General features: G+C 45.5%; 1 protein-coding gene across 3 annotated transcripts in view; it reads right to left on the bottom strand.

Moving 5' to 3' along the window:
* Window positions 1–23532, bottom strand: part of ITGA9 (integrin, alpha 9) — a 333283-nt gene that overhangs the window by 256216 nt on the left and 53535 nt on the right. For all 3 annotated transcript variants that reach the window (XM_012665738.1, XM_012665747.1, XM_012665756.1), the window contains exons 8-14: window positions 21874–21942; window positions 17486–17623; window positions 14427–14532; window positions 12596–12690; window positions 8531–8621; window positions 6083–6128; window positions 2154–2308 (exon numbers count right to left, since the gene is read on the bottom strand). In XM_012665738.1, coding sequence (XP_012521192.1) covers window positions 2154–2308; window positions 6083–6128; window positions 8531–8621; window positions 12596–12690; window positions 14427–14532; window positions 17486–17623; window positions 21874–21942 — 700 coding nt within the window. The remainder of the gene's footprint in view (window positions 1–2153; window positions 2309–6082; window positions 6129–8530; window positions 8622–12595; window positions 12691–14426; window positions 14533–17485; window positions 17624–21873; window positions 21943–23532) is intronic.

Below are 23532 nucleotides of genomic sequence, written 5' to 3'. Positions count from 1 at the left end.
GGCTAAGGAAGAGACTTGAATGTGGGGTGCACACGTGTGGGACGATTCCCACCCGAAGTTGGATATTAGCCAGGTTGCCTCATACTGCCCACAAGGTACAGCACAACAGGTCATGCAATTGCCTGTCTCTTCCGTTTTACCCAACACCTCTAGGGCCACGGCTAAGCCTGGGCCTTCATTGTAGTCCTGCCTAGTGGTCAGTGAAGGGTGAGGCCTTACGGCCCTGAGAAAGGGCCGCTGGTCAGGAACAGTATGGGGAGGCTCCCACATCTGGTCCTCGCTCAGCCCAGGAGCCTTCAAACCAGAGTGTGCTCTACCACTTGTCTCACGTTCTGAAATCACTCCTGCTTAGACTTGCATCTTGGTTTCTTCTCCTCTGTTGTGGCTATAACCACTTTGCCTCACTTTCAATGCACTGCTTCAAGATCAAAATAGCAGAAACTCTCTGTACCTCCCTGTGGAGGCCCCATGTGTGCAGGGCTGTCATCTCCAGTGCTTGGCACATGTGGACACACAATAAATATTTGTTAAATGAATATACACATGAACTATTAATTGCTTGCTTCTGGTAGAGTTCTACAATAGTGCTTATTTTTTATGTGCATCAAAATTGATCTTCAATCATTCTTTAAAAATGTTTTTAATGGAGTCCAACTACACCATGAGGTGGTATTTGATGGAGGACACGAGTCCCAGGACCACCAGGAAGCTTTTTTCCTTAATAATATGGCATCTTAAATAATTAGGGATGTGGTGAGGACTACTTGTTGGAAAGCAGAACTAAGCACCATCAGATCCAACTCCAGTTCCTGGCTTCACCAATAGCTGTATGATCTTGAGTTAGTTTCTTTTTCCCACTGGGCTACACGGAAAAACTGTGTTAATCCTCCCTCACTAACCAATTCCCAACTTTTGTCACATAGTTACATTCAATCTTGAAATTTCTAAGCTCTCTTAAAAGGAAAAAAAATCTGTATAAATAAGTACAAAGTTTAATTGTTGAGCTTATTCAATCCACTTGAAGATCAAGATAAATCTCCAGTGCAACAGTTAGCTGAGAAGGATGAACACATTCTTAAATAAGGTAGAACATTCGAGGTGCAGTTAAGGACTGAACTAGTTTGTGGAAGTGTGTGTCTGCATGTTTGGGGGTTTGTACACACACACGTGCTTCAGAGCAGTGCTCCTCCAATGTGCACACAAATTCAGTGGGGATCTTGTTAAAATGCAGACTCTGACTCAGAGGTGCAAAGGAGGGCCCAAGAGTCTGCATCTCAACCAAGCTGCCAGTGATGCTGATGAGTAGCAAGGGGTGTCACTTATGACATTAAAAATGTCTAAGAACATCAGTGAGTCCAGGCTCATATTGGTGTTTTTTTTGCCTGAAATTTTACTATTATTAAATCAGCCTTTTAAGTAAAAACGAAGCACATATTAATCTGCATAATGATCTAGATTCATTTCCTTCAGGTGATCACATGCTGTGAATTCTAATCAACACTGACCCGATCTTGTTCTGGGGGTCCAGTGTCTGGAGTTGAGCTAGCAAGTTGACTTTCCCCAATCAGAGTAATGGCAGAGACAGCTACCACCTGTCAGGGGAACCCCTGCCTCTTTTCAATTCTCAAAGCAGCCCCCCTCTCTTAGAAACCTAAGCCTTTGTAAAACCAGCATCCCAATCCCACCATCCATCTTTGGTCTCCAATTCCACGGTAAATGGTGTAAGCCCCCCAACATCTGGCTGATGCTGCAAGCTCAATGGGGAGCCTCTGAAGTCCCATCATTTCTGTTTTCTAACTGCTCGAAATGTTCCATAAGGGCCAAGCTCCAGGCACTGTATTTCCACCAGTCTCACAGGCCTGTCCCACTCATGGTCCAGTGAGGTTTCAGTCTGGTCCATGTACATTTGGGGAAAGGATGCTTGGGGTCCAACATTATTTGTCCTAGAGCTGGAGGTTGTGTGAAATCAGAAACATGCTGATAAGCAGGAAAGAGAAGGGGAGGAACCTCAGAGGGAAAGGGTGTCCAGCCAGTGAGCCTGCTGTCTGCAAAACCAGCCAGGATGCTCAGCGACAGGGCATGTCTGAAACATCCCATGCAAGTCCACTCCAGCTAAGATAGCTATCCTGAGCCCTGACTCAGTGGCTCATTACCAATTTCTCCGGGAACATGTTTGCCATGGAAGCTGAAGCAGGCGGTGACATTCAGGCAGTTCACGGGCTGCTGTCCATCATGACACTGAGGCGCTGTGATGTTGATGGAGCCTGGAAGGAAGATGGAGACATCCACCGTAATGACGGGTCTCGCTCTGCAGGACAAGAGAGTGGGGTGACTTAGTGGTGGTAAGGAGCAGCTCTCAGAACCAAACAAGAACTATACCAACAGGATAAATCCTAGGCCTTCAACTCAGCCTTTATTTAAAGTATGAAATAACCCAAGAAAGAAGGGCCAGTGTGTTCTGTAAGTACTTTTTCTGGTTTTAGAAGTGGCACATTGCCTAATAAATTAATGGTTAGCTTCCCAATAATAAAGGCAAGTTAGTTGTTAATAAAACACATCTGGTTAAAGCCATAAACAGACCACCAGATGCTGCACAATTATTTAAAATTTTACCAATTATGGACCAATTTCCATTTTACTAGGGAGATAGGAATATATCTAAGTGGAGTTCCATGACTCGAGAAATGGATGTACGCTCAGGGATTTGCCCAAAGCATCTACTGTCATTATAAGCATGAGCTGCAAAGTTCCAGGCCCATCCAGTCAGGCAAATCTCTTCCTTCACTTACCCCATCAGTTCGTTGGTATTTTTCTAAAAGAATTTGATTAATAGAGTCCCAACCAGTAACAGCAAAGCACTTCAGAGCAGAAGAAATCAACACACCCAACCTCAGGACCAAGTGAAACGCGATGAACATCCACACTCTCCTCCCTGACATGGACCCTCCCCCAGCACTTGATAGATGGAAAGTAACTGTGGGCTCCCCCAGGGCATCCAACAAAAGCTAAGAGTCAATCACACCATTCTGCTCTCACTGCAAACATCTGCTGTACCTAAGCTGTGGCTTAACCTTCTCCCCTCCAGGCCTCACAAAGAGACCCTTTTACCCATAAGGAGCTTCAGCCTTCACGCTGCTGTGGTGACATAACAAGATTAGGGGGCATTATCAGCTTGAGAACAATGACCTCGCTTGTGTGTGATGCTCCCTCCAAGAGAGCCCAGGGTGACAGGGTGGACGGGAGAAGAATGCATTAAGAAAAACCTGGGTGACAAAAGGAAGCGAGGACGCACACAGCACAGATGGGGTAAGGGGACTCCACTGCTGCCACCACCGCCAGGAGATGGGGTCAACAGAGGGGCAGTGGTGACAGGTGCGATGGAGTTGTAGGACTTGCAGAGCAAATCCAGCTGTAGGATAAACAGAAGCCAGACAACAGCATTGCCCAAAAGAAATACAACATGCTGGCCTTTCCATTTTCTTTTGGGTTCATCCTCAGAAGATGCTAGAAGTAACTTAGAAAGTGGATAGTCTACCCAGACTGACGTGATTGTATAGATGTCAATGGACACTCCATAAAGCCCTGCTGGAGTGTCCCGCCCCTAAGAGGCCTTCCCCAGTGCCCCTGGCAGCTGGGCGTCCTCCCTCTCTGTGGTCCCAGCTTGGTACACATGCCTCTGGCCCCCAATTACTAAGGGAAATCGTCACTGTCTATTTCCAAACCTGCCCCTGCTGCACCGCCAAGGGCTGGGATCCTGGCGAATTCATCCTCATGTTCCCAGGATGAGGAATGTGTGAAAATCCTTGTTAAATCCTTGCAAATTTACTCCAGCCCTGGGGATTGAAAACCACAGGAGTACCTGAAGCTTTACAAATGAACAGAGGCAAGAGGGAGAGCCAGTGTCCACCCTGCCCCGTCCCTGACCTGCCTGGTCATCCCACAGAGGGAAAGCCCAGCCTGTCCCATCATAGCGAGGGGCCACCTCATCAGGGAGGAGGCTGAGTCCTGTTCTCATGGGACAGCTCTGCAAAAGATGGTGAGGAAGGCAGGAAATAAGCGGGAAGAGTCCAGGCGGAATGACCCGGGGGTTGTGAAGACAGAATCCTTTGAAACAGCCGACAGGGACCTACCTCACGGGTACATCTCCTTCCAACATCTGTCAGATCAGTTCCCTCAAACCTTTTTGTTTCAACTCCAAGTATTGTTTTTGGATGAAGAAAAGCCCAGAAATCTTTCATAGGCCTTCCTAATCACTTCCTGTGACCTCCAATGGCAGAGCACCAGGTGCCTATCACCCTAACACAGGACCTGCCCCAGAGCTAATCCGAGAGACACAAACTTCCCGAGGGCAGAGCCAGGGCCTGCCCCCCTTCCCTGGGGCCAGGGAGACTAGTTGCACAGTGTCTGCGAATGTGCCAGCCTGTGAGATAAAAGCAAAGGGGCACCCAAGGGCAGCACTGCAAGTGCTTTCAAAACCTTTCTTTTGAAGCTGGAATACTTCTTTCTGACGGCTGACAGTGCAAAGCCTGATATTTCATTTCCAGGTAAATAATAAAACCAGTTGGGATGCCCTTTGACACAATGTTGCTCAAGTTTCCCTGGCCTTTTGCAGGATTAGTGCTGCTTGCAGGGCAAAGACAGGCGGATAGATAAACAGCCTGCACGGCTGGTGACACTGTTAGGCGACTAAGCAGGCTGTGGTAAGTAGAGGAGCATCTGTATTGTTATCTCATTTAACAGAGGAGAATTCTGAAACAGAAAGGTCATGGGACTTGCCCAGGAAACTCACCTAACCTAACAAGAGCAGAGTCAGAGTTTGAACCCAGGCTACCCGGCCCTCAAGTTCACATTCAACCTCAAGGCTATTCTGCCTCTTTAACAATTCAATATTTAGCATTACCTGGAGGTTAGCTGGTTCGCTTAGAAGTGACTAAACCCCCACTCATGGGGCACCTCACTCAAAAAGAAGCTGTGTGGCCAGGCACAGTGACTCATGCCTATAATCCTTAGCACTCTGGGAGGCTGAGGCAGGAGGACTGCTTGAGCTCAGGGGTTCAAGACCAGCCTGCACAAGAGTGAGACCCCATCTCTACCAAAAATAGAAAAAATCAGCAGGGTGTAGTGGTGCACACCTGTAGTCCCAGCTACTCGGGAGGCTGAGGCAGGAGGATCGCTTGAGCCCAGGAGTTTGAGGTTGCAGTGAGCTATGATGGTCCCATTACACTCTAGCCTAGGTGACAGAGCAAGACCCTGTCTCAAGGAAAACAAACAAACAAAAAAAGAGGCTGTGTGATCTGGCAGTGGAGACACAGAAGGCGGCACTGCTGAATAAGAAGAATCTGGGATGTGGAACTACAACGGCCTCTGGGATCCCTTCCAGCTCTAAGATCCTACTAGTCTATTTTAGAAAGTTCTGCCATCGGGTTATTAACAAAACCTAAGAGTTGGCTCTCACTCCAAAGTGTAATTCTGCCTCCTGTGACTCATACAGCCAGAAATACTTGGAAATGGTTCATGAGTGGTGATGGCGGCCCACTGGCCTGTGTAGGAGAGGTCCAGACTGCAGGGCTTCAGAGAGCTCTGGGCTGGAGCTCATGTCCCTCGCTTTTGTTGCCAACAGGGAATGATGTCTGTCCAGTGGGCAGGAGGCTCCTGGTCCCCAGGGGGGTGAGGACCAACTGGAGGTGAGGATTCAGGTGTAAGAATGGAGAGAGAGGATGGACAGCCCCTTTGAGTGCCATGGTACCCACAGGAAAGGATGATGATTGTATGGCACATTAACGAAGGGGCTATTCTTGGCCAAAGGAAAAGAGCTCTAGGGCTTAGGAGCTAGGCTGCCCCAAACCCTGCCCAGAAGCTCTAGGGATGCTATCATCTCACTCCCGCTAGAAATTCTGGGATAGAGGATAAGAATGAGAAAATAAAGGTGGCATTCCCTTTTACTGACCACTTCCAGCTTGCGAGTAACAAAACAGACGGAAGAGCTGACTAAAGGTGAGTAACTCACCAGCACCTCCCCCACCAAATTCCATCCATCACCCATGAAGAACCCAACCCAAGCAGCAAGAGTGAAGCAACTCACCTTAGAAGAACCACACTGTCAGACATGAAGGCTCCAACAGTGACATCTGAAAACAAGAAGTTCATAGTGCTCAGAAACTTGTTGAAACCTGTGCGCAACCACCCCCTAGAGCAAGGTGCTCTCTACAGCGATGGAGGCCAGGTCTTGAGGTCAGAAAGCCCTCTGACAGCCACTGTCTCGGCTATATAACGGTTTTGTGAGAATGAGAGCCACACTGTCCCACAGAGCAGCCAATCACCATTATTGGCTATTGAGGCCTTGAAAATGTGGCTGGTCTGAATTGAGATGTGCTGTAAGCGTAAAATATACACGAGATTTCAGAGCCCTAGTACAGAAAACCATTAACCATCTCACTAATAATTTTTATATTGCTTATATGTTGGCTATATTGGGCTAAATAAAACAGCATTAAAATTAACTTCACTTGTTTCTTACCTTTTTTACATGGTTACTAAAATATTTTAAATTACATATGTGGCTCATATTACATCTCTTTTGACATCAGTGAATTACAGAGAGAGATACCTAGAATTAAATGACTCTTGGAAAATGCTCTAGGTTCTGTAGAACATGAAATCATCACCTCCAGCCCTTACTCTCTGTGACCCCAGAGAATCTCATAGTATCCTTGTCTGTAAAATGGAGATAATTATTCCCAGTACTTTCTTTAAAAGCTGCCAATATTTCATAATATTTAAATCAGAAAATAATTATTATCCATTAATATTAAGTCTTATTAAATATAATATTAAATATTTATTAGATGTATGAAATCTGATATTTAAATCAGAAAATTCATGAAAATACTTGGTAAACTATAAACAAAGACACTTATTTAACTGGTAATGTTTATTCCTAAACGACTTTAATTTAGGAAGTATTCACTCATCCAATAAGCGTTCTTTCCTCCATTATGTAAATTCCTTAGCCCTGGGGTTCCCATTATTACTTCATAGAACCAAACCCTGAGTCCAAGAGAGTCTGAATCTGTATGTCACTAAATGTATACAGCATCTATGCAATGCCCTCATTAAGGAAAAACAAGGAGCAAATCCATGAATGATAGTGTTCTTAAAATTTCTGCACTTTGGTGTATTCACTAATTTTGTTCTTCTTCAAGAGTCTTTTTTCATTAATTGGATGTTTGAAATTTTAAAAACCTGAGGAATTTGTCATTTCCCTTAGGAAAATGCAAGGTAAGAAATTCAGATTTGTTGCGAAATGTGAGCCCCCTGCTCACCATGCATTTATGGAGAAGCAGCTGCACCTCCGGGAAGCCTGGGTCCCCATCCACATGGCAGGCTCTGCCCTGTCCCGTACCTTCTCTAAAGGTCAGCATCCTTACCTACTAAGTGGGGGAAAAATCCCCGTCCCTACCTACCTAGCGGGGTCACTGTGAGATGTACATTGCATGTGGAAGCTTTGGCATACATTAACGAGCTAAACCCATATAAGGTATTATTTGGGGATGGCCAAACATCGCCCAGAACAAGAACTGCTTTCTCAAACTTAAAAAGACCCGTGAGGAACTACTTTGGGACAAAAGCTTCAACAATGACCCTCTCTACTCCCACTTCTATTCCTAGCTCTGTGAAGTCTTGAGGAGTGTTCAAAATTCTTGTCTGTCTAGAACTATAAACATTGGTGTCCTCAAATAGGGCTGTGTTGGTTTTTTCAGATTTCAAGTAGAAAGAAATATTTTCTCAAAGCAAGGTAACTATATATTCAGAAAAACATTTTCTAAATTCCATAATGCTTCTGGATTTTTTCAGATTCTTACCTTTGTTTCCTCATCTATTCCATCTTCAAATACCTGAAGAAGCACTGTTTCTCCACCAAGTCAATTTGACCTTAACCTGGTATCACCTGGCATTGGGGTTTGAAATCATATATTTTTATTTGATTAGCCTCAACCACCACAAGGCACTAATAACCCTGAATACAAGCCAGCCAGCCTTGAATGGTGAAGGTCTGTTTCATCTGTGCACAAGAGGACATGGTTTTCTTCTCGCTGCAAATCTTTCTCGATAATTTTCTTTCGGAAGTAGGGCTGGGAGTAGGGAAGGTGCCATTCCTTTTCCCTCTCAAGAGTAAAAAGCCTCTGAATATAGTTAAATATCAAGGAAAACATGAGGTTTCACTATTTATCCTTTTAAACATGGCCAGTGCTTTTTTCCTTCATTAAAAAGAATTGCTGCCATAGAAATCACCATAAAAATCCACCCTCTTGGTGCTTAAACCCTTCAGAGTAGATCATTTTAAAACTCCAAAACATACCTCCACACTATTTTCACCTTAAAATCAAATACCAGGCAAAACACCCCATCCTACTGTGTGAATTTTCCCAATCCTAAATGGATGGGACAGTTGCTAACCAGAGTGGAAATTATCCCACCTCCTGCACTGATCTTCATTTATCTCATGTGCCTTTAAAGAAAAACAGCTTACCAGGGTAGCCATTTCCATCCATATCAATGCCTCCTGATATGGACTGGCCAAACATCCGTAGAACTGGATTTATCTTCCGCCCAAACAATTTCTGAAACAAACAGGGAAATGGAGTTACCAGAAAGGACCACAGTCTCAAGTAAGAACTGTCACTGTTTCATTCCAGCTTCCCTAGGACATTTAGGCTTAAAGTTGTTGAAAGTAAAAAAAAAAAAAAAAAAAAAGATCGATCCTAATTTGATCAGAGAGTCTTTAGCAGTCTTTACTTGTCTCGGCCAAATGTCATCATTCAAAACATTTTCTAAGTTCACTGCGAATGAAAAATCCACCTAGACTAAGTATGATAATGTTTTGACATGTTGAAGTTCAAAGTTCCATTCCTAATGGAGGTTCTGTTTTGTTTTTATACAGGTATAGCTGGCTAAAATTCTAAGAATATATTTTCCTTATATCTCTCTACCCAAATACATACTAAATATTTAACACTCCTCTCCTAAGAGGCACACGTTAAAGAGTCTTTCCCTAGACGGACAGGTAATTACCAAGTCTAGATGGAAAAGACAGCCACACGGAAACCGCCTCACCATCTGGCCAACTAGAAGATCTATAGACTCCTAAGCTTCACAGAAAGGATGAAACAGTTTTACCTAGTAAATCTAGAACTCGGTGGTTCTGAATCTTCTGTAAACTATAGGAAAGCTGCTCCCCTCCCTAAAAGGCAGCCCCTCAACCAACCAATCAGAGGACACAACTCTACTATCATGGGACATGCTAGCATCTGTGCTTACTTTTATATTTATATATATATATATTTTAATATTTAAAAACAAATTTCTTTAGAGATGGGGTCTCGCTATGTTGCCCAGGCTGGACTAGAACTCCTGGGCTCAAGCGATCCTCTCTCCTCTGCCTCCTGAGTCGCTGGGACTACAGGTGCGCACCACCGCACCCAGCCATGCATGCTATTTATTCATCATTGAGTTCATCACGTGTCAACACAGGCAGCACTGGTTCAAGAATATCTGTTATACAAACTGCCTCCGACCCGCTGAAGCTGTGCATCGATGTTCCTGTGGCACAGCTTCCCACAAAGATGCTGAACTTTCTGATCTGAAGAAGTCCCATCCTCTGGGATCTGACCTGCTCCCTCTCCCTTTATCTGCAGAGTCTCCATGGAGAGGGTAACCTTCATTGTGGCATTGGGGGATAAGAGAAATGCTTTGTTTTCATGTCCTGTAGCAAAATCCACATATCCAGGGGCTTATTCTGACTTTCCTTATCCTTTTCCTTACTGAGTCATCCTGCAGAGAAGTCACGAGGGCGGGGAGGGGGAGTTTCCACAGGATCTACAAATGGAGACGCCAAGGATGTCCCTGCCCCCAGCAGCTGATAACTGCAAATAACCCTTCCAGAAATGATGAGAGAGGGCTGCCTGCCGTCTTTAGTTAAGCCATCCAATAGGAAATGTGAAAGCATCAAAGTACAAATCAGAACACCGTAGGAAACACTGAAGAAATGTTTCTTGCTAACAAGCAAAGCACCACCTCCCACATGGCTCTGTCTAAACAAGCATACATGTGTGCCTGCATATTTCTTAAAAGCCATGTTTTAAAGCAGACCATCTCAGCTCTGAAGTCCAAGAAACTCTAGCAGCAGTTTGCCCTGGGTCTGCGTTCCTAAGGCCTGCTGCGGCGGGGACCAGGAGGAGAGAGAAGGGGTGGTCCATCTGGGGGTGGTGATGTAGGCTTAAGTTATCCCACAGACATCTGCAGGCCATTATGCTATAAAGCCATGAAGATAAGTCTGTTCGGTGCTAATAACCCTAAATGGAAACCAGGAGCCTTGGAAAACCTCTGCTTGACCATGTTTATGTGCAGTGTCCTTTACGGCAGAAGAAGGATCACAGGGGCCGCCGTCGCATGCCCAGAGGGCTCTCAAATTGAGAAAGGCATGCTAGGATCTTAAAATCAACACTTTCCGTGGCAAACTCAAGACAGAGGAATGAGTTAAAGAGTAACGTGGAAGAAGTTTGGGCACTGATCTCGCAATTTACCCAGCAGAAATAATACCAATCTGGGCCAAAGAAAAGTGATTGCATTGCCCAGAGTTGTTTCTGATTTCTTCCTCTAGTTCACCCACACAATGAGGCTCTGTCCAGGACCCGGGTCTGGAAGAATCTGTCATTAAAGGATTTTTTTTCTTTTAAATCACTGACCTTATCATACACATATTAGCAGTTCAGAAAAGTATAATCATAGTTCTTTTTTTTTTTTTTTTTAAAGATCCCCAAACCACTTCTCTTTGTCAAAGCTAATGAGCCAGCATGTGTGCTGACAAAGGCAGGACAGTCCAGCTGCTGCCCGGCTTCCTACTGAAGGCGCTGCACGCTAACCACAAAACTCATGCTGCGGTGCTCTGCAGCGATTCCACCTAGCAACAGAACAAAACACTGGAGGGTCCCGGGAGGAGGGGAAGCAGGGTCTCTCACAGGTTGCCTCTCTGTGTGATTAGCTTCCGAGGTCCAGGAAAACAAGCTTCCCGGAGGATGCATGGAGAATGACCCTGACCACTGCCCAAGCATGGGGCTCCTTGGATGACTTTCAGCTTGTCACGCTAGGAACAGCGTCCTTGACCCAGCCTAGGGCAGCTCGTGACTCGGATGTGACCCCCAAACTGTGCCCAAAGTCCTCTTCCTCCTGCCATGTCGGCTGAATCACCTAAGAGTACATTAATCCCGCTGTTAGTTAACCTCATGAAAAGTAGAAATAAATTGTCTAAAGATAGTCTAGGTAGATAAATGCTCCTCAGAGTACGTATGCCTCATGGCAAAATAAGTTTCCACATTCACAAACATTCCTACAAAACTTCCTTTTTCCAGTGTGGAGTTGAGGATGGTGGTCAATGGTGAGTGTTTGGGGCATCAGACTGGCAAAGTCTCCATGGCCACACTGCCACTTACTGCATTGGCCAAGTTAAATATTGTAACTTCCTTGGGTCGTAGTCACCGCATAGATAAAAGGCGGATAATAAACATACCCATCTCATATGGCTGCTGTGAAGATTAAAGGTAAGAAAAGGGCAGAGGAGGACACTCAAGAAACCGGGCTCCTCTCCCCAGCTGAGTGGCCAAGCTCGGTGGGAGTGCGCAGAGAGGGAGCCTGAAGTGCGACTGGCGACAAACCAACCCTCGACCCTTAATCAGCCACCTTATAACTACTGTAAGGAGGACAATTACAAATATTAATATATAAGTTGTACTTACATTTACATGCTGCCTCTTAGAATTGAAATATAAATACATACATATAAACATGAGTAGGAACTGGTTAGTGCATAAGTGTTCAATAAATAAATACATGTTGATCGGAAACGCCTCGATGTGTGCTCAGTCCCTTTCTGTCTCTGACCCACTGGGCGAAAGACGCAAGCCAGCATTACTCCACACAGACATCCACAAATATCCTGACGATGCTTCTGTCGAGAGCATGACTTCCTCTTTTCCCATGGGCTGGGCTTGACACCATCAGCAAGATTGAACACCAAGCTGATATGGCAAAAGCCAGAACTCCCCACTTCCATGTTCCCAAGTCTGGGGCACAAGGCCCAAGCTTTGATCAGCTGCTGGTTTTGATACCAATTGCAACAACAGCCCATGATAACTTTCAGGCCCTTCCTCTGTTGACCATCCTCTCTAGATTATATTTTAAAACATATTCTTTTGGCTTAGCACAGATGGTTGACAAAGGAGTAACCAAAGAGAGAAATCTCTCTCTGTCTTCTTAAACAAATAGCTCCTAACTCTGGGTGAGATTTGAATATTAGCATTTACAGGCAGAATGCATCCCTAAATATAAGCAAACTCAGGATTCTAAGAATACTTTTTTGTATTTAATAAGCAATATCAATTGTTTGTGTCTTTCACTAAAGGGTAAGAAAGCTGAAGACAAGAACAATGTTGTGTCTTCCCTTTGTATCCCCGAGGCGTGGTGTTTAGTGAAGGTTCCATACATGTCTGTTGCACGAATGTGTGAACAAATATTACCATACCACTCCCACACCAATTACCATTGAGTACTGGGGGACTATTCCACCGGCGTCACCATGATAGATGTAGACTGCCCCCGAGAAGTCATCCTCTTTGGGTGCCCCAATGGCCACATCTAAAGGGAGAAAAACAGCTATGGGTTAGAAAAGCCACATAGAATAATATAAGTTCAGCTTCCCTAATCCCAGTTATCATATCTGAGGCCCTGGACACCAAAAATTCTTGCCTATTGATTGCTCAAGCATTATATTAGGCATATGATCTCATTAAATTAGGCATATGATCTCTTTCTTTAGCAGGAAAAAAAAAGTTAGGAAGAACACTATAGAAGCTGAGAAGAGTTTAGCTCCAGAAAAGTTTCTGCCTCATCCTCGTAAGAAAAACAATTGACCCACTGAATCAAAGAAACACATATATAAATTACCCTCCCTAATTTCTGTCCATCAGAGAGGGGAATTCCACAGACTTGCAGTCCCCAACCCCTGGGCTGAGGACCTGTATCAGTCCATGGACTGTTAGGAACCTGGCCACACAGGAGGAGATGAGCAGCGGGTGAGTGAATGGAGCTTCATCTGTATTTACAGCCACTCCCCATCGCTTGCATCACCACCTGAGCTCTGCCTCCCTTCAGATCAGTGGCGGCATGAGATTCTCATAGGAGTGCGAACCCTACTGTAAACTGTGCATGTGAGTGATCTATGTTGTGTGCTCCTTATGAGAATCTAACACCTGATGATCTGAGGTGGAGCTGAGCTGTGATGCTAGCGCTGGGGAGCAGCTGCAAAATCATCTTGAAACCATCTCTCCCCACCCCTCACCCCCCTGTCCGTGGAAAAATTGTCTTCCATAAAACCGGACCCTGGTGCCAAAAAGGTTGGGGACCACTGCTGTAGACAATGGTTATTGCATAACTCAGAAAGTCAACTCGATTCCTGGATAACCGAAACGTGCAGAATGGCATTCAATTCACACACAAAAAATTGACATTACTCTCACAAATTGACATCTCCTGGAACAAATCCTACATCTTCCTTACTTTTTCCCCTTTGCTGCTAACAAAAGTCATGTGTCTACAGAAGTGAGGTCCACAGTAAGGAGCATGTACCCACATGACCTGGAGATGGAGGTCCCCTCTCTGAATGAAGCCCTCTGCAGCCAGTGGCAGGAGGCATCAAAGGAGCCTGATGCCTGGGTGGGCAAGAGCTGTCCCCCAGCCACACGCCCTGGTGCCATGGCTCCTCTGAGTCCCAGCATCTATCTGCTACACATGCAGTGAGGGGAAGAGGTATCAAACAGGCCAAGGAGAAAGGCCACGAGGCTGTGAAGGACACTGCTGTCCAAACAGAACTGGACATTAGGTACATATGTCTCCACCCCCTCTACACACACACAAACTCAAAAGTGAACCCAGCTGCCATCATCAGGGGAGAAAAATGTCTACTTCTCATTCATTTTCCCAATGACAAGGTAGAGCATCATGAAGCATCGGAGGCTCAGACACAAAGAGTTTGTGGCAGGGGGAAGCTAATTCAAACTTCTCTGCCGTAAGAAGCCCCAAACGGACCAGCCCCAAGGTTTGCTTCCACTGCAGACAGCAAAGAACACTGAACTGATGAGAAAGGATTATGCAAAAGCAAAACTCCAGTGGGCTCAATGCTCAGCCCTGAGCATCTACATGGAGAACATCTCTAAAGGTTGTTCCCTCTCCCCGCTAGCACATCAGTGGGCCTTCAGAGTGGGCCAGTAGATCCAGGCCCGCACCACTGGAGATGGACAGTGAAAAGCAGGCTCTGAAGCAGGGCATGTGCTACACCTGGAGGGGCCCTGTGTGCCAGGAGCCAGTGAGCTCACCTGGGAACCCATCGTCGTCAAGGTCCCCTAGACTGGCGATGCTCTCCCCAAAGTGTGCATTGTAGGCGCTATCCCCAGTCAGGGCCAGCTGCTCCTCGAGGGCTCCCTGGGAAACAGGATGGAGGTGGGAAAAAAAAAAAAAAAAAGGAAAACAAAACAAAAACAAACAGAACCAAAAAAAACAATAAAAACCAGAGCTCAGATGCTGCCCTCCTAGAGCACATCCATTGACAGGAAACACCTGGGCGGAATCACAGGAACCCAAACTTCTCTCTCCTGGTGGCACAACGAGTTTCTTTCACCTGTGCAGCAGGAAGGTCTCCAATAGCCTGAGAGGCATTTTTCGAGGGAAGGAGAATGTCTTGTTGGCCAATGACTACTCCTCTCCCTTGTCCTAATACTCTCAACGAGCAAACCTACCTACCTACCTGTCCCCATAGTATGCGCTCAGCTTTCCTCATGGCACAACATTTTTTCCCCAAAGTTGTTTTAAAAGGGTATACATTTTTCTACTTTTTCTCTCCTATGCCTTTCAGTGCAAGTTTGTAAAGCTGTTCTGCAAGATGCGTGTATGAGTAATCTTGACAGAGGGAGTCAGAAAATCGAAACACCCAGCAGCTCTTGGCCAGGGTGAGGGTGGTGGCACATATCACTGCTCCTGTTATCACACATGGCTCAGGTCTGAATTTCCTGAGCAACACCAACCAACGGAGGGAGAGGGGTCAATGGTGTATGGGGACAGGAAAAGTCAGCTGACTTTGGGGAGAGTCACACCCAACTCTCCTCCGGAATCACTGACATGTGAATATCTGAGTGATACAATGCATCCTGATGTTTTGAGGCATAAGAATATTTAAGCTTTTCCCCAGTGTATGACCCACCATACACCCAGAAGCCATTCAAAGAGGGTCTGGCTTATGTCATGACCAAATCTTCTTTTTCACTATAAACAATCAATTTGCATCTTGAAAACAAAAAAGATATGATAATTTTCTTTTTTTTGGAACAAATATACAAAGGATGAATAACAGTTTATTAATTTTAAATCAGAGATACTCTTTTTCTAATAATTATGCATACGTAATTAAAAGAAATTGAGTCAATGAAACCCCTACCCCAAAACACAAACACGTGTTAGTTTCTTCCTCTTAGTGTGGTGGGGAAGAGCAAACGCCAGTAGCTAACTCCTCCTATGTACCATGCACTGTGTATGCATCTCCTTACTTAAATCACAAATGACCCTGTAAGGAAGGAAGGCCTTATGATCTTCCCGCTTTACAGATGAGGAAACTGAGCCACCAATTTCAAGCCATTTGCCCACGTCACACAGGCTATGAAATGGCAAAACCAAGATTCAAACTCTGGTCCCCTCGCTCCAAAATCATTTTTCTACTCCTCCATACTGCTTTCCAATCTTTAATCAAATAGACTAAGGTTCAACAGAAAAAAGAATACCCTGGTACTTAGGGTAACCACACAGCATCATGATATATTGGTTGGGAGGGTGGGGTGTGTGGGTGCATTGTGCCCAGAAGAGTTCTGGGGAAACTATCAGGCTTTAAGAGCCCAACCACTGATTTAGACACATAGTCAGGCTGTTGGGCCCAACACCCACACAAGTGTTCCAGTCTCCGCAAATATGATAGCAGAAAGCCACTGAATGCCCATTGCTCTCATCTATCTAAGGATCACCTCATTTCTGCCCAGGTCCTGCCCTGTCCCCCTTCCTGGAATGTCAGTGTGGATGCAGGCGCCAAGAATTACTACAACAGGTACCAAGAAGTACCTTCCCAGAGCCTGCACAAGGCTGTAACCTTCCCTGGCTCTCCCTTCACTGACTGCTCTTTCTTTTCTGGCATCTGCTGACCTAGTTACAGTTAAATACCACTGCCCTCTCCCAGTTGGGATAACTATAATAGCATCTTGGTCACTACATAACAGTATACTTTGATTTTTTTTATTACGAAAGTTGTACATTTTCACTATTTGGATGAAGATAAAACTAAAATTCTACCCAAGCACCACCACCCCGAGAGCTCTGTTACTCACATTCGCTATGTTATTTGGCATACTTGTAAACGTTGTTCACACACAGTTTTTAATCCTGTTTTTTCACTGATTATCTCATAAGCGTTTTCTCACGTTGGCTAAAAGGTACCAGAACGTATTCACTGAACCATTTCCCTCTTGTTGAACACTCGACCTTCCAGATCCTGAAGACTCTGCTTTCTCACGGGTCTCCTGCCTCCACGAGTGCACTGCTACCCCCTGCCCTAGCCCAGCCCCCCACCCATCCACCCTCCATCAGCTGCAGAGGGGAAGAGGCATCTTTCTGACCCTGTCATATCCTTTTCATCATTCTGCAGGATAAGGGACATCAAGATTATGTCCCCCGCCCCACCCAAACCCTTCCCCTCTGTGCTGAGCTGAGGGGTCTTGCTGCCTCACACCTAACCCACTCACCCCACTCCCTGCTGGGAGCTCTATCATAGCCCACCCTGCCTGTTTGTTAACTCCTGTTCCTTCTTCAAGATTCCCCCAGCCACTGCATCATCCTCTCCTGCTTGCCTGGGCAGATGTGTATATGCTGCCAGAAAGGCAGCATAAACTCAAGATGAAGTGTGCCAGCTCTGAAGCGAGTTTGCCTAGGTTCAAATCCCAGCCCCACCACTTCTTAGCTGTGTGACTTGGGAAGTGTTACTTAACCTCTCTGGTCTTCAGTTTTTTCACCTGAAAAATAGGGACCTTTGATACCATGTATATATTGCATTGAAATCACTTACAGAAAGCAGGAGGAACAGTCCCTGGTATAAGTAAGCACTCAAATGACAAATGACAGCTATTAAGATTCCTCCTGGCTCCTATCTGTTGGCAGTTGTAATACTGCATGTAACTTTCCATTTAAGGATCAATGAGCTTCTTCAAGGCAGGAATCATGTCCTTTCACCTCCTCTGGGTAATGTGGCCCAGTGCATGCCCAGAGGGGTGCTCAGACACCACTGGCTAGACAAATGTCCCTCCCCTACACCCATCCCCACGCTACCCAGTGTTGTACTCACATTTCCTCTGTTGATGTAGACGGTGACCTGCCCCTCGTCTCTGATCTCAGAAAACATGGGGGCCCCCACCAGCAGGTCAGAGAGGCCATCCCCATTCAGGTCAACTGCGCACAAGGAGGAGCCGAAGTAAGAGCCCATCTGCAACCAAGTTGAGTTGCAACAAAGCGTTCAGTGTCTGCCCTCACACAAGGAGGCCCTCGCTTTCCTCCAGCCCATCAGAGGCCGTGACAGCTATGCTGCCCCATAAACCACAATGCCTCGGCAAACAGTGAAATACCCAACTTCCAGCAGCCATGGAGAACCCCAGGCAATGTGAGACCAAAGCTGACTGGCCCAGAGTCCCTGTTCCTAGAGCCCTATGGAAGGGAAGATAAACAGACTGATCCCTGGAGAACAAGGTGCAAGCCGAGGTTGTGAATACAGGTTACAACCATAATAAAAGTGCCCCTTATATCAGACATTTGACAAGGCCAAGTAGGAATATGAAATTTCACAACACAAGGCAGGTATGAAAATAAACGTTACACAGGGAAAGAGGGTATCCTCCCCCAGTCCTGTGCACAGCTAAGGATTGGTTAGGAAGGCATGAGCCAAAGTGACAGAAAAAGGCCTAACTCATAAGACTGGTTGACTGATGAGGAAACAGAGCCAGTTTACACTGGCTCTTCTTTAATTACAATTTAATCTAGTACCTATTATTTTAAATCAGGGGTCTCAGATCCAAATACCCATGGGATCCAGGAAGGTGATATGACAGGTTTAAGAAAAAGATAACAGTGCAAGTATGCTCACGGGTGGCAAGTGATGCTTGTCTTCAGTGTCTGAGTGACAATAGGGAGTCGTAGAGACTGCAGCAAACTGGAACCCACAGGCCAAGCTAAAGGAGCAGCTGCTATCTGGCTGCTGCTATAATAACTGCCGTCGAAGGGAAGGCTGACCCAGAGAGGGCCAACCTTCTCATTTTTCAAGAGAAAAATTTATTTGAAGTGCCTATTTTTTAAATGCTGACAATTTATTCATATTAAAAATTAAACAAACAATACACAGGCCAAACAAACGTTTTTGTAGACTGTATCTTTTCCAAAAGGCTCCATTTGCAACCTCTGTTTAAAAGAAAAAAAGTGCTACTCTTTTAAAATAAATGTTTTCAAACAGAACGACTCTGATTTTATGGACATGACCAAGCATTTTCTTTTACTGTTGGAGTTTGCCGGCAGCTGACCCAGGGGAGTTTGAGCGAGGTAGAGGGCACTCCAATCTATTTCCTGCAGCTAACACTGGCACAGGAGGACTTTGTAGTGGCTGCTCAGAAATCCTTCCCCAGTGACATGCCAAGGCCACCTCCAGTTCCTGCCACCACCCATTCTCAAGGGAGAAGGGCAAGGAAAGGTCTGAAATCCCAGAAGGTGGGCAGGACAGAAACCAAGTTGCCAGTCACTAATTCCATGGCCTTGCCAACCTCTCCATCTGAGCTTTAGTAAAAGAAACTGGTAAGGCACAGGCAAGGCCCCAAAGAGCAAAGCCGCCGCCTGCTCTCTCTGGCTGAGCCCCAGGGGAACTATTTGTTTCATTCCAAGGGGCTATTTAACTTGGCATCTTCATCAGTGTTAAATCAGAAATCCCTGTACATGAAGTTTCCTATCTAAGTTTTGAAATGCAAACACTTCACATACTCAGTTAATTCAATAAAACTTCACTACAAAGCAGTGACATGCTTTGGGGTGAGCCTCCCTTATCAGATCACCCCACCAGCGTGGAAACACAGAGACTTGAGTCTGTGTTAACAGCTGAATTGAACACATATTGGTGATTTCTTATGTGTACTATCCAAAGGATGTCAACCAATAAAGACCAGAGGGGTTTGGGGTTTTCGGTTTTTTTCCTCTTTTGGGAAGTCAGGATATAGGACTATCTGACCAAATTCTAGCCAAACGAAAGCAGAAGTGAACTGGTGGTTTGCTGAGGTATTGTAAAACCCTCCTCTCTGTGTGGCTCCAGACATGGGGTTAAAGTTAACGGCATTCTTTGAAAACCCAGGGTCATGCCCTCTCCCTAGGAGATAATGGAGAAGTCAGAGAGACAAGAATGTCTCATTTCTCCAGCAAAAAGCAGAATAAGAGGGATAAAGAGAGGTAATGGCCAATTTCACAACAAGAACGATGATGATGAGGTAAAGCTGTCCGGAGACACTGGTGGAAGGAAGTGAAGGCGAGAGGGCCGTGAGTGGCAGAATGGAGGCATAGCTAGAGAATGAGGCAAAGGGTAGGGCGAGAGGAGCCCTGAAGGAAAGAAAACGTCACATGGCTAAGGAGCTGGGAGGTGAAACACCTCAGCCCCTCTGTCCCTTCTCCAAGAAGTCTGACATATCTTGTCATCAAGGACATTCAAGTAGACATGCGAGCAAGTCTGTCCTAGAACCCAATGGTGCAACATCCTCAGGAAGTTTGGACAAGTGGGTTCTCCAAAGTTTGCCCAATCCTCCTCACAGCACCCACACTCAAATCTACCCCCCAAAACCTGACCGACAGGCGTACAGGTGGGTGGCCATGTAAGTTAGCACCCGAACCAGGAGGTTTTCAAGGAGAAAGGGCACGACTGCAGACTGTTGACCACACGAGGACCACCGGCGCTCACTGGGCCTGCCCAGGGCACAGGTGGCACGGCGTGGAGCAGGGAAGGAGGAAGTACGTCGGGAGGCACCGCTGCCACTGAGCATAAAGACACTCGGAAAATAGGGTGATGGAAACATCTAAGTTGCACAATTCACAGACAGTAGGGTGACAGGCACATCTAAGCTGCATGATTCACTTTAAAGAATGCTTTAATTTCATGCTTTGAAACCCAAGTACCCTGGAAAGGAGGAGGGAGTTTGTTTCCATGGTAGACACACTCGCCCATTTCCTATTTTTTGAAGATCTAAAAGGTTAGACTTAGTGCCGTTCACACCCTGCTTGCTCTTTAGGGCTCTTTTTAATCACGAATGGCATGCAGCTATTTCTTTCCTAACTTTAGGGGTGCTTGGAAAACCTTTTTTGCAGAATTGCTCGCAGTCATTTTCCAGTGTTGTTGCTTTGGGGTTTTAGAAATGTTAAAATAACAGAGGCCAGCACAGTTCTCAGGGGAACACAGAGCCATTCTGAGGGAAAATGCAAAACCAAGTTTGATGATACAGTTTTTATTCAAAAGGTTATGACAATTATACACTAAGTGTAAGTATATATTTAAGTTGTTAAAATTACAAAAAGGTCTACTTGTGAGCGGGACTTTTGGAACTCAGAATATGGCTCACCATTGGAACAATGCGGAAGGATCTCAGGCTGGCCTACTGCAGTTCCAACTCACAGCAGGAACAGAACTGGGCTTGGGGGCACGTGGCCCAGGAGGAAACAGCCATTTTTTCCCTTTGTCTAAGGGTGGCATAGGTAAAATCACCTTCTGGCATTCCCCTATCTTCTGGAGTCTCCTTCCCACGTCTGAGGCATCCTGTGCTTCTTCCCAGGCCTCCATCAAGACCAGCTTCCACATTACTCCCCACCCCTCCCAGCCTAAACTTGTGTCACTTGGAGCAGCCCAGCTCAGCCAAACAGTCCTGCTGATCTAAGCCACAGTAAGGAGTGTGTGACTGATAAGCCCATGACAAATGCTGCTTAGTTACTGGAGGACTCTCTAACTTGCTTAATTTTAGGCTACAGTGCAGTATACCGGAAACCTTCACGAAGCAGAGAGAGGATTAGGGGGAGGGTGGGGATGATATAGGCAGATAAACCTTGTCCAGGACTAACTTCAGGGCAGCCTCCTGAGCTATTTTTGCTTCAAGCTTCTAAGAGGAACGGGGTGACTTTTGTTTGGATTTTCTTTGTATGACAACAGTCCCCATGGCAGTGACAGTGGAAGGCTGAGGATGAGGGAAGAAGGACAGCATCAGGCTGCTGAGACAGGGACAGTGAGAAGCATTTGCCTACCTGCGTCCTTTGAGAGTCATCACTTACATAGACATAACAGGCTCGCTACTGGGACTGTTCTCCCTGGAGGTGGAGATGCATGAGTATGAGACAGATACGGAGGCGGAGAAAGGCAGAGAGACAGGATGTATTAGTTGCTTTGATGACAGTGTCTGAACTATGGACAATCCCTTAAAACTCTGTGCTGTAACTTGGCCATGGATAAACTCACCTTGCTACATGATGTCTCCCAAAATGAGCATGAATCCCATGAATCTGCAGGTTACACACACTGCTGAGAAGGTAAAGATACTGACACACAGACAGGACCGCCATATAAATGGAGGGCACAGGCAGGGCCTTCATACCAATTTTCTAAAAAGAACTGACTCCCATGTGATCACATCTCTCAAACAAAAAAATAGTCACTTATACCAAGAACCTCACCTTTTTACCTGATGCCTGAAAAATCTTAATTAAGGTGCCTGATCTTCGGTCAGCTCTAAAAATATAAACCTGTGGAAGGAAAAAAAAATTTAGTTAGAATGGAAACAATGACCAATGACATTGATCAGCACCGTCTTGGGAGACCTATTTAAAGGCCAGGCACACGGCAGGTGTGTTTACGCTGGCTGATGATAACGAGGAGATCAGCATAGCTCTCTTCCTACCAATCTTGCAAAAAAAAAAATGTCCTTCAATCCTGAGGCAGAAATCACTTTCATTGCTCCTGAACCATGGGGTTTATAGAAGCCATGCACAATAAGACCCAGGAGCTTCCAAATTACTAGTAAATAATCCAATTCTCAGAGAAGTGTATTTTCTTCCTTGAAATATTTCCTTCACTACTATCAGTTAGAGCTTTAACAGGTATCACAACATAAGAAAAAGGGATGGAGGTGAGAATTGAAGGCAAAGCAGTTTCCCAAAGTGATTCCACATAATATTAGAGCCATGGGCTCTGCTTAGGTAAATATAAATGGTTTGAAAAATGTAGATTTAAACATCACATAAATTCCTTTATTGTGGAACTTTTCAGAGCCTTTAAGCATGTACATTTAAACCGTGAATCACCGCTGCGAAGATAATCATTGCCATTTAACTCCCATTTAACTCATATACTTGACTATGGACATTTTTTTTTTCAAGTAACATCTTATGGGAAGAGTGTCTCAAAAGAACCAGGGCAGATGATCCTCACATGGGATAACTAACTACAATCTTAGTGTGAACGCCTTTGTGCCCTGACAACAGAAATGAATAACCACCAAAATCCTAAAGGCGAGAAGTCCATTCTGGGGTCCTTGGGAATCGAGTCTGTACCAGCCCCAGTCCCTGGGAATGCGGAATAGTCACAACTTTGTCAACTATAACCAGTTTTCCCAGCACGTCTCAGGTGGTCAACCCAAAGAAGCATGTCTATGTTCTTTCTGTGTTCACTGGATCCAGGATTCCTGCTGTCTGGCTCTATCAGTTATAAATACCATTCTCGTCTTAAAGCTTGTCAGGGACTATGCAGCCATCACAATCATCTGAAGGAAAACAATTAAATTGGATCAAGTGTTTCTGCAATTAGTGAGAAAAGAAAGCTGTTATCAGCACAGAGGCATCCGGGTCACAGTGAGCTGGGGGTAAGCATTTTTACCAACCCTGCAGAGATGCCAGGTAGCCTGCAGCTCCTCCCCCATGACTCCATCAGTGTGGTGACAGCTCTTGGTGATTTTCCCTCCACCACGTTGAGAAATTCACGTGACTCAGAAAGACCCTCTTCTTTCCTGAGGTTACCAAAGGTCATCTGCATGCCCTCTCCTTCCTCCTGCTTGGGGTCCTGGTTTATCTGGTTTCATTTTCAAAGAATCTTTCTCTGCAGCATCAGTATTAGGGAGGAGGGAGGCGCATGCTCCAGAGATGTGAGCAGCAGCTCCTACCTAACCTCTGCCCAGGAGGATACACAGAAATAACCCTAATGAACACATCTGAGTCAAGCTTAGGCAGCTGCGTGGTTTATTAGCTCCCTGATCTAACATGCTGGCTGAAGGCTCCAATGACCAGTGGTCTAGCCCATTTGGAACAATAGAGAATCCCAACCTCAATTCTCTAAGCCCC

The sequence above is a fragment of the Propithecus coquereli genome, unplaced genomic scaffold (assembly GCF_000956105.1).
Source record: "Propithecus coquereli isolate 6110/MARCELLA unplaced genomic scaffold, Pcoq_1.0 Scaffold1, whole genome shotgun sequence".
Lineage (NCBI taxonomy): Eukaryota > Metazoa > Chordata > Mammalia > Primates > Indriidae > Propithecus > Propithecus coquereli.
The sequence above is the reverse complement of the archived record's forward strand: the minus strand, read 5'-3'. Positions and strand labels throughout refer to the sequence as shown.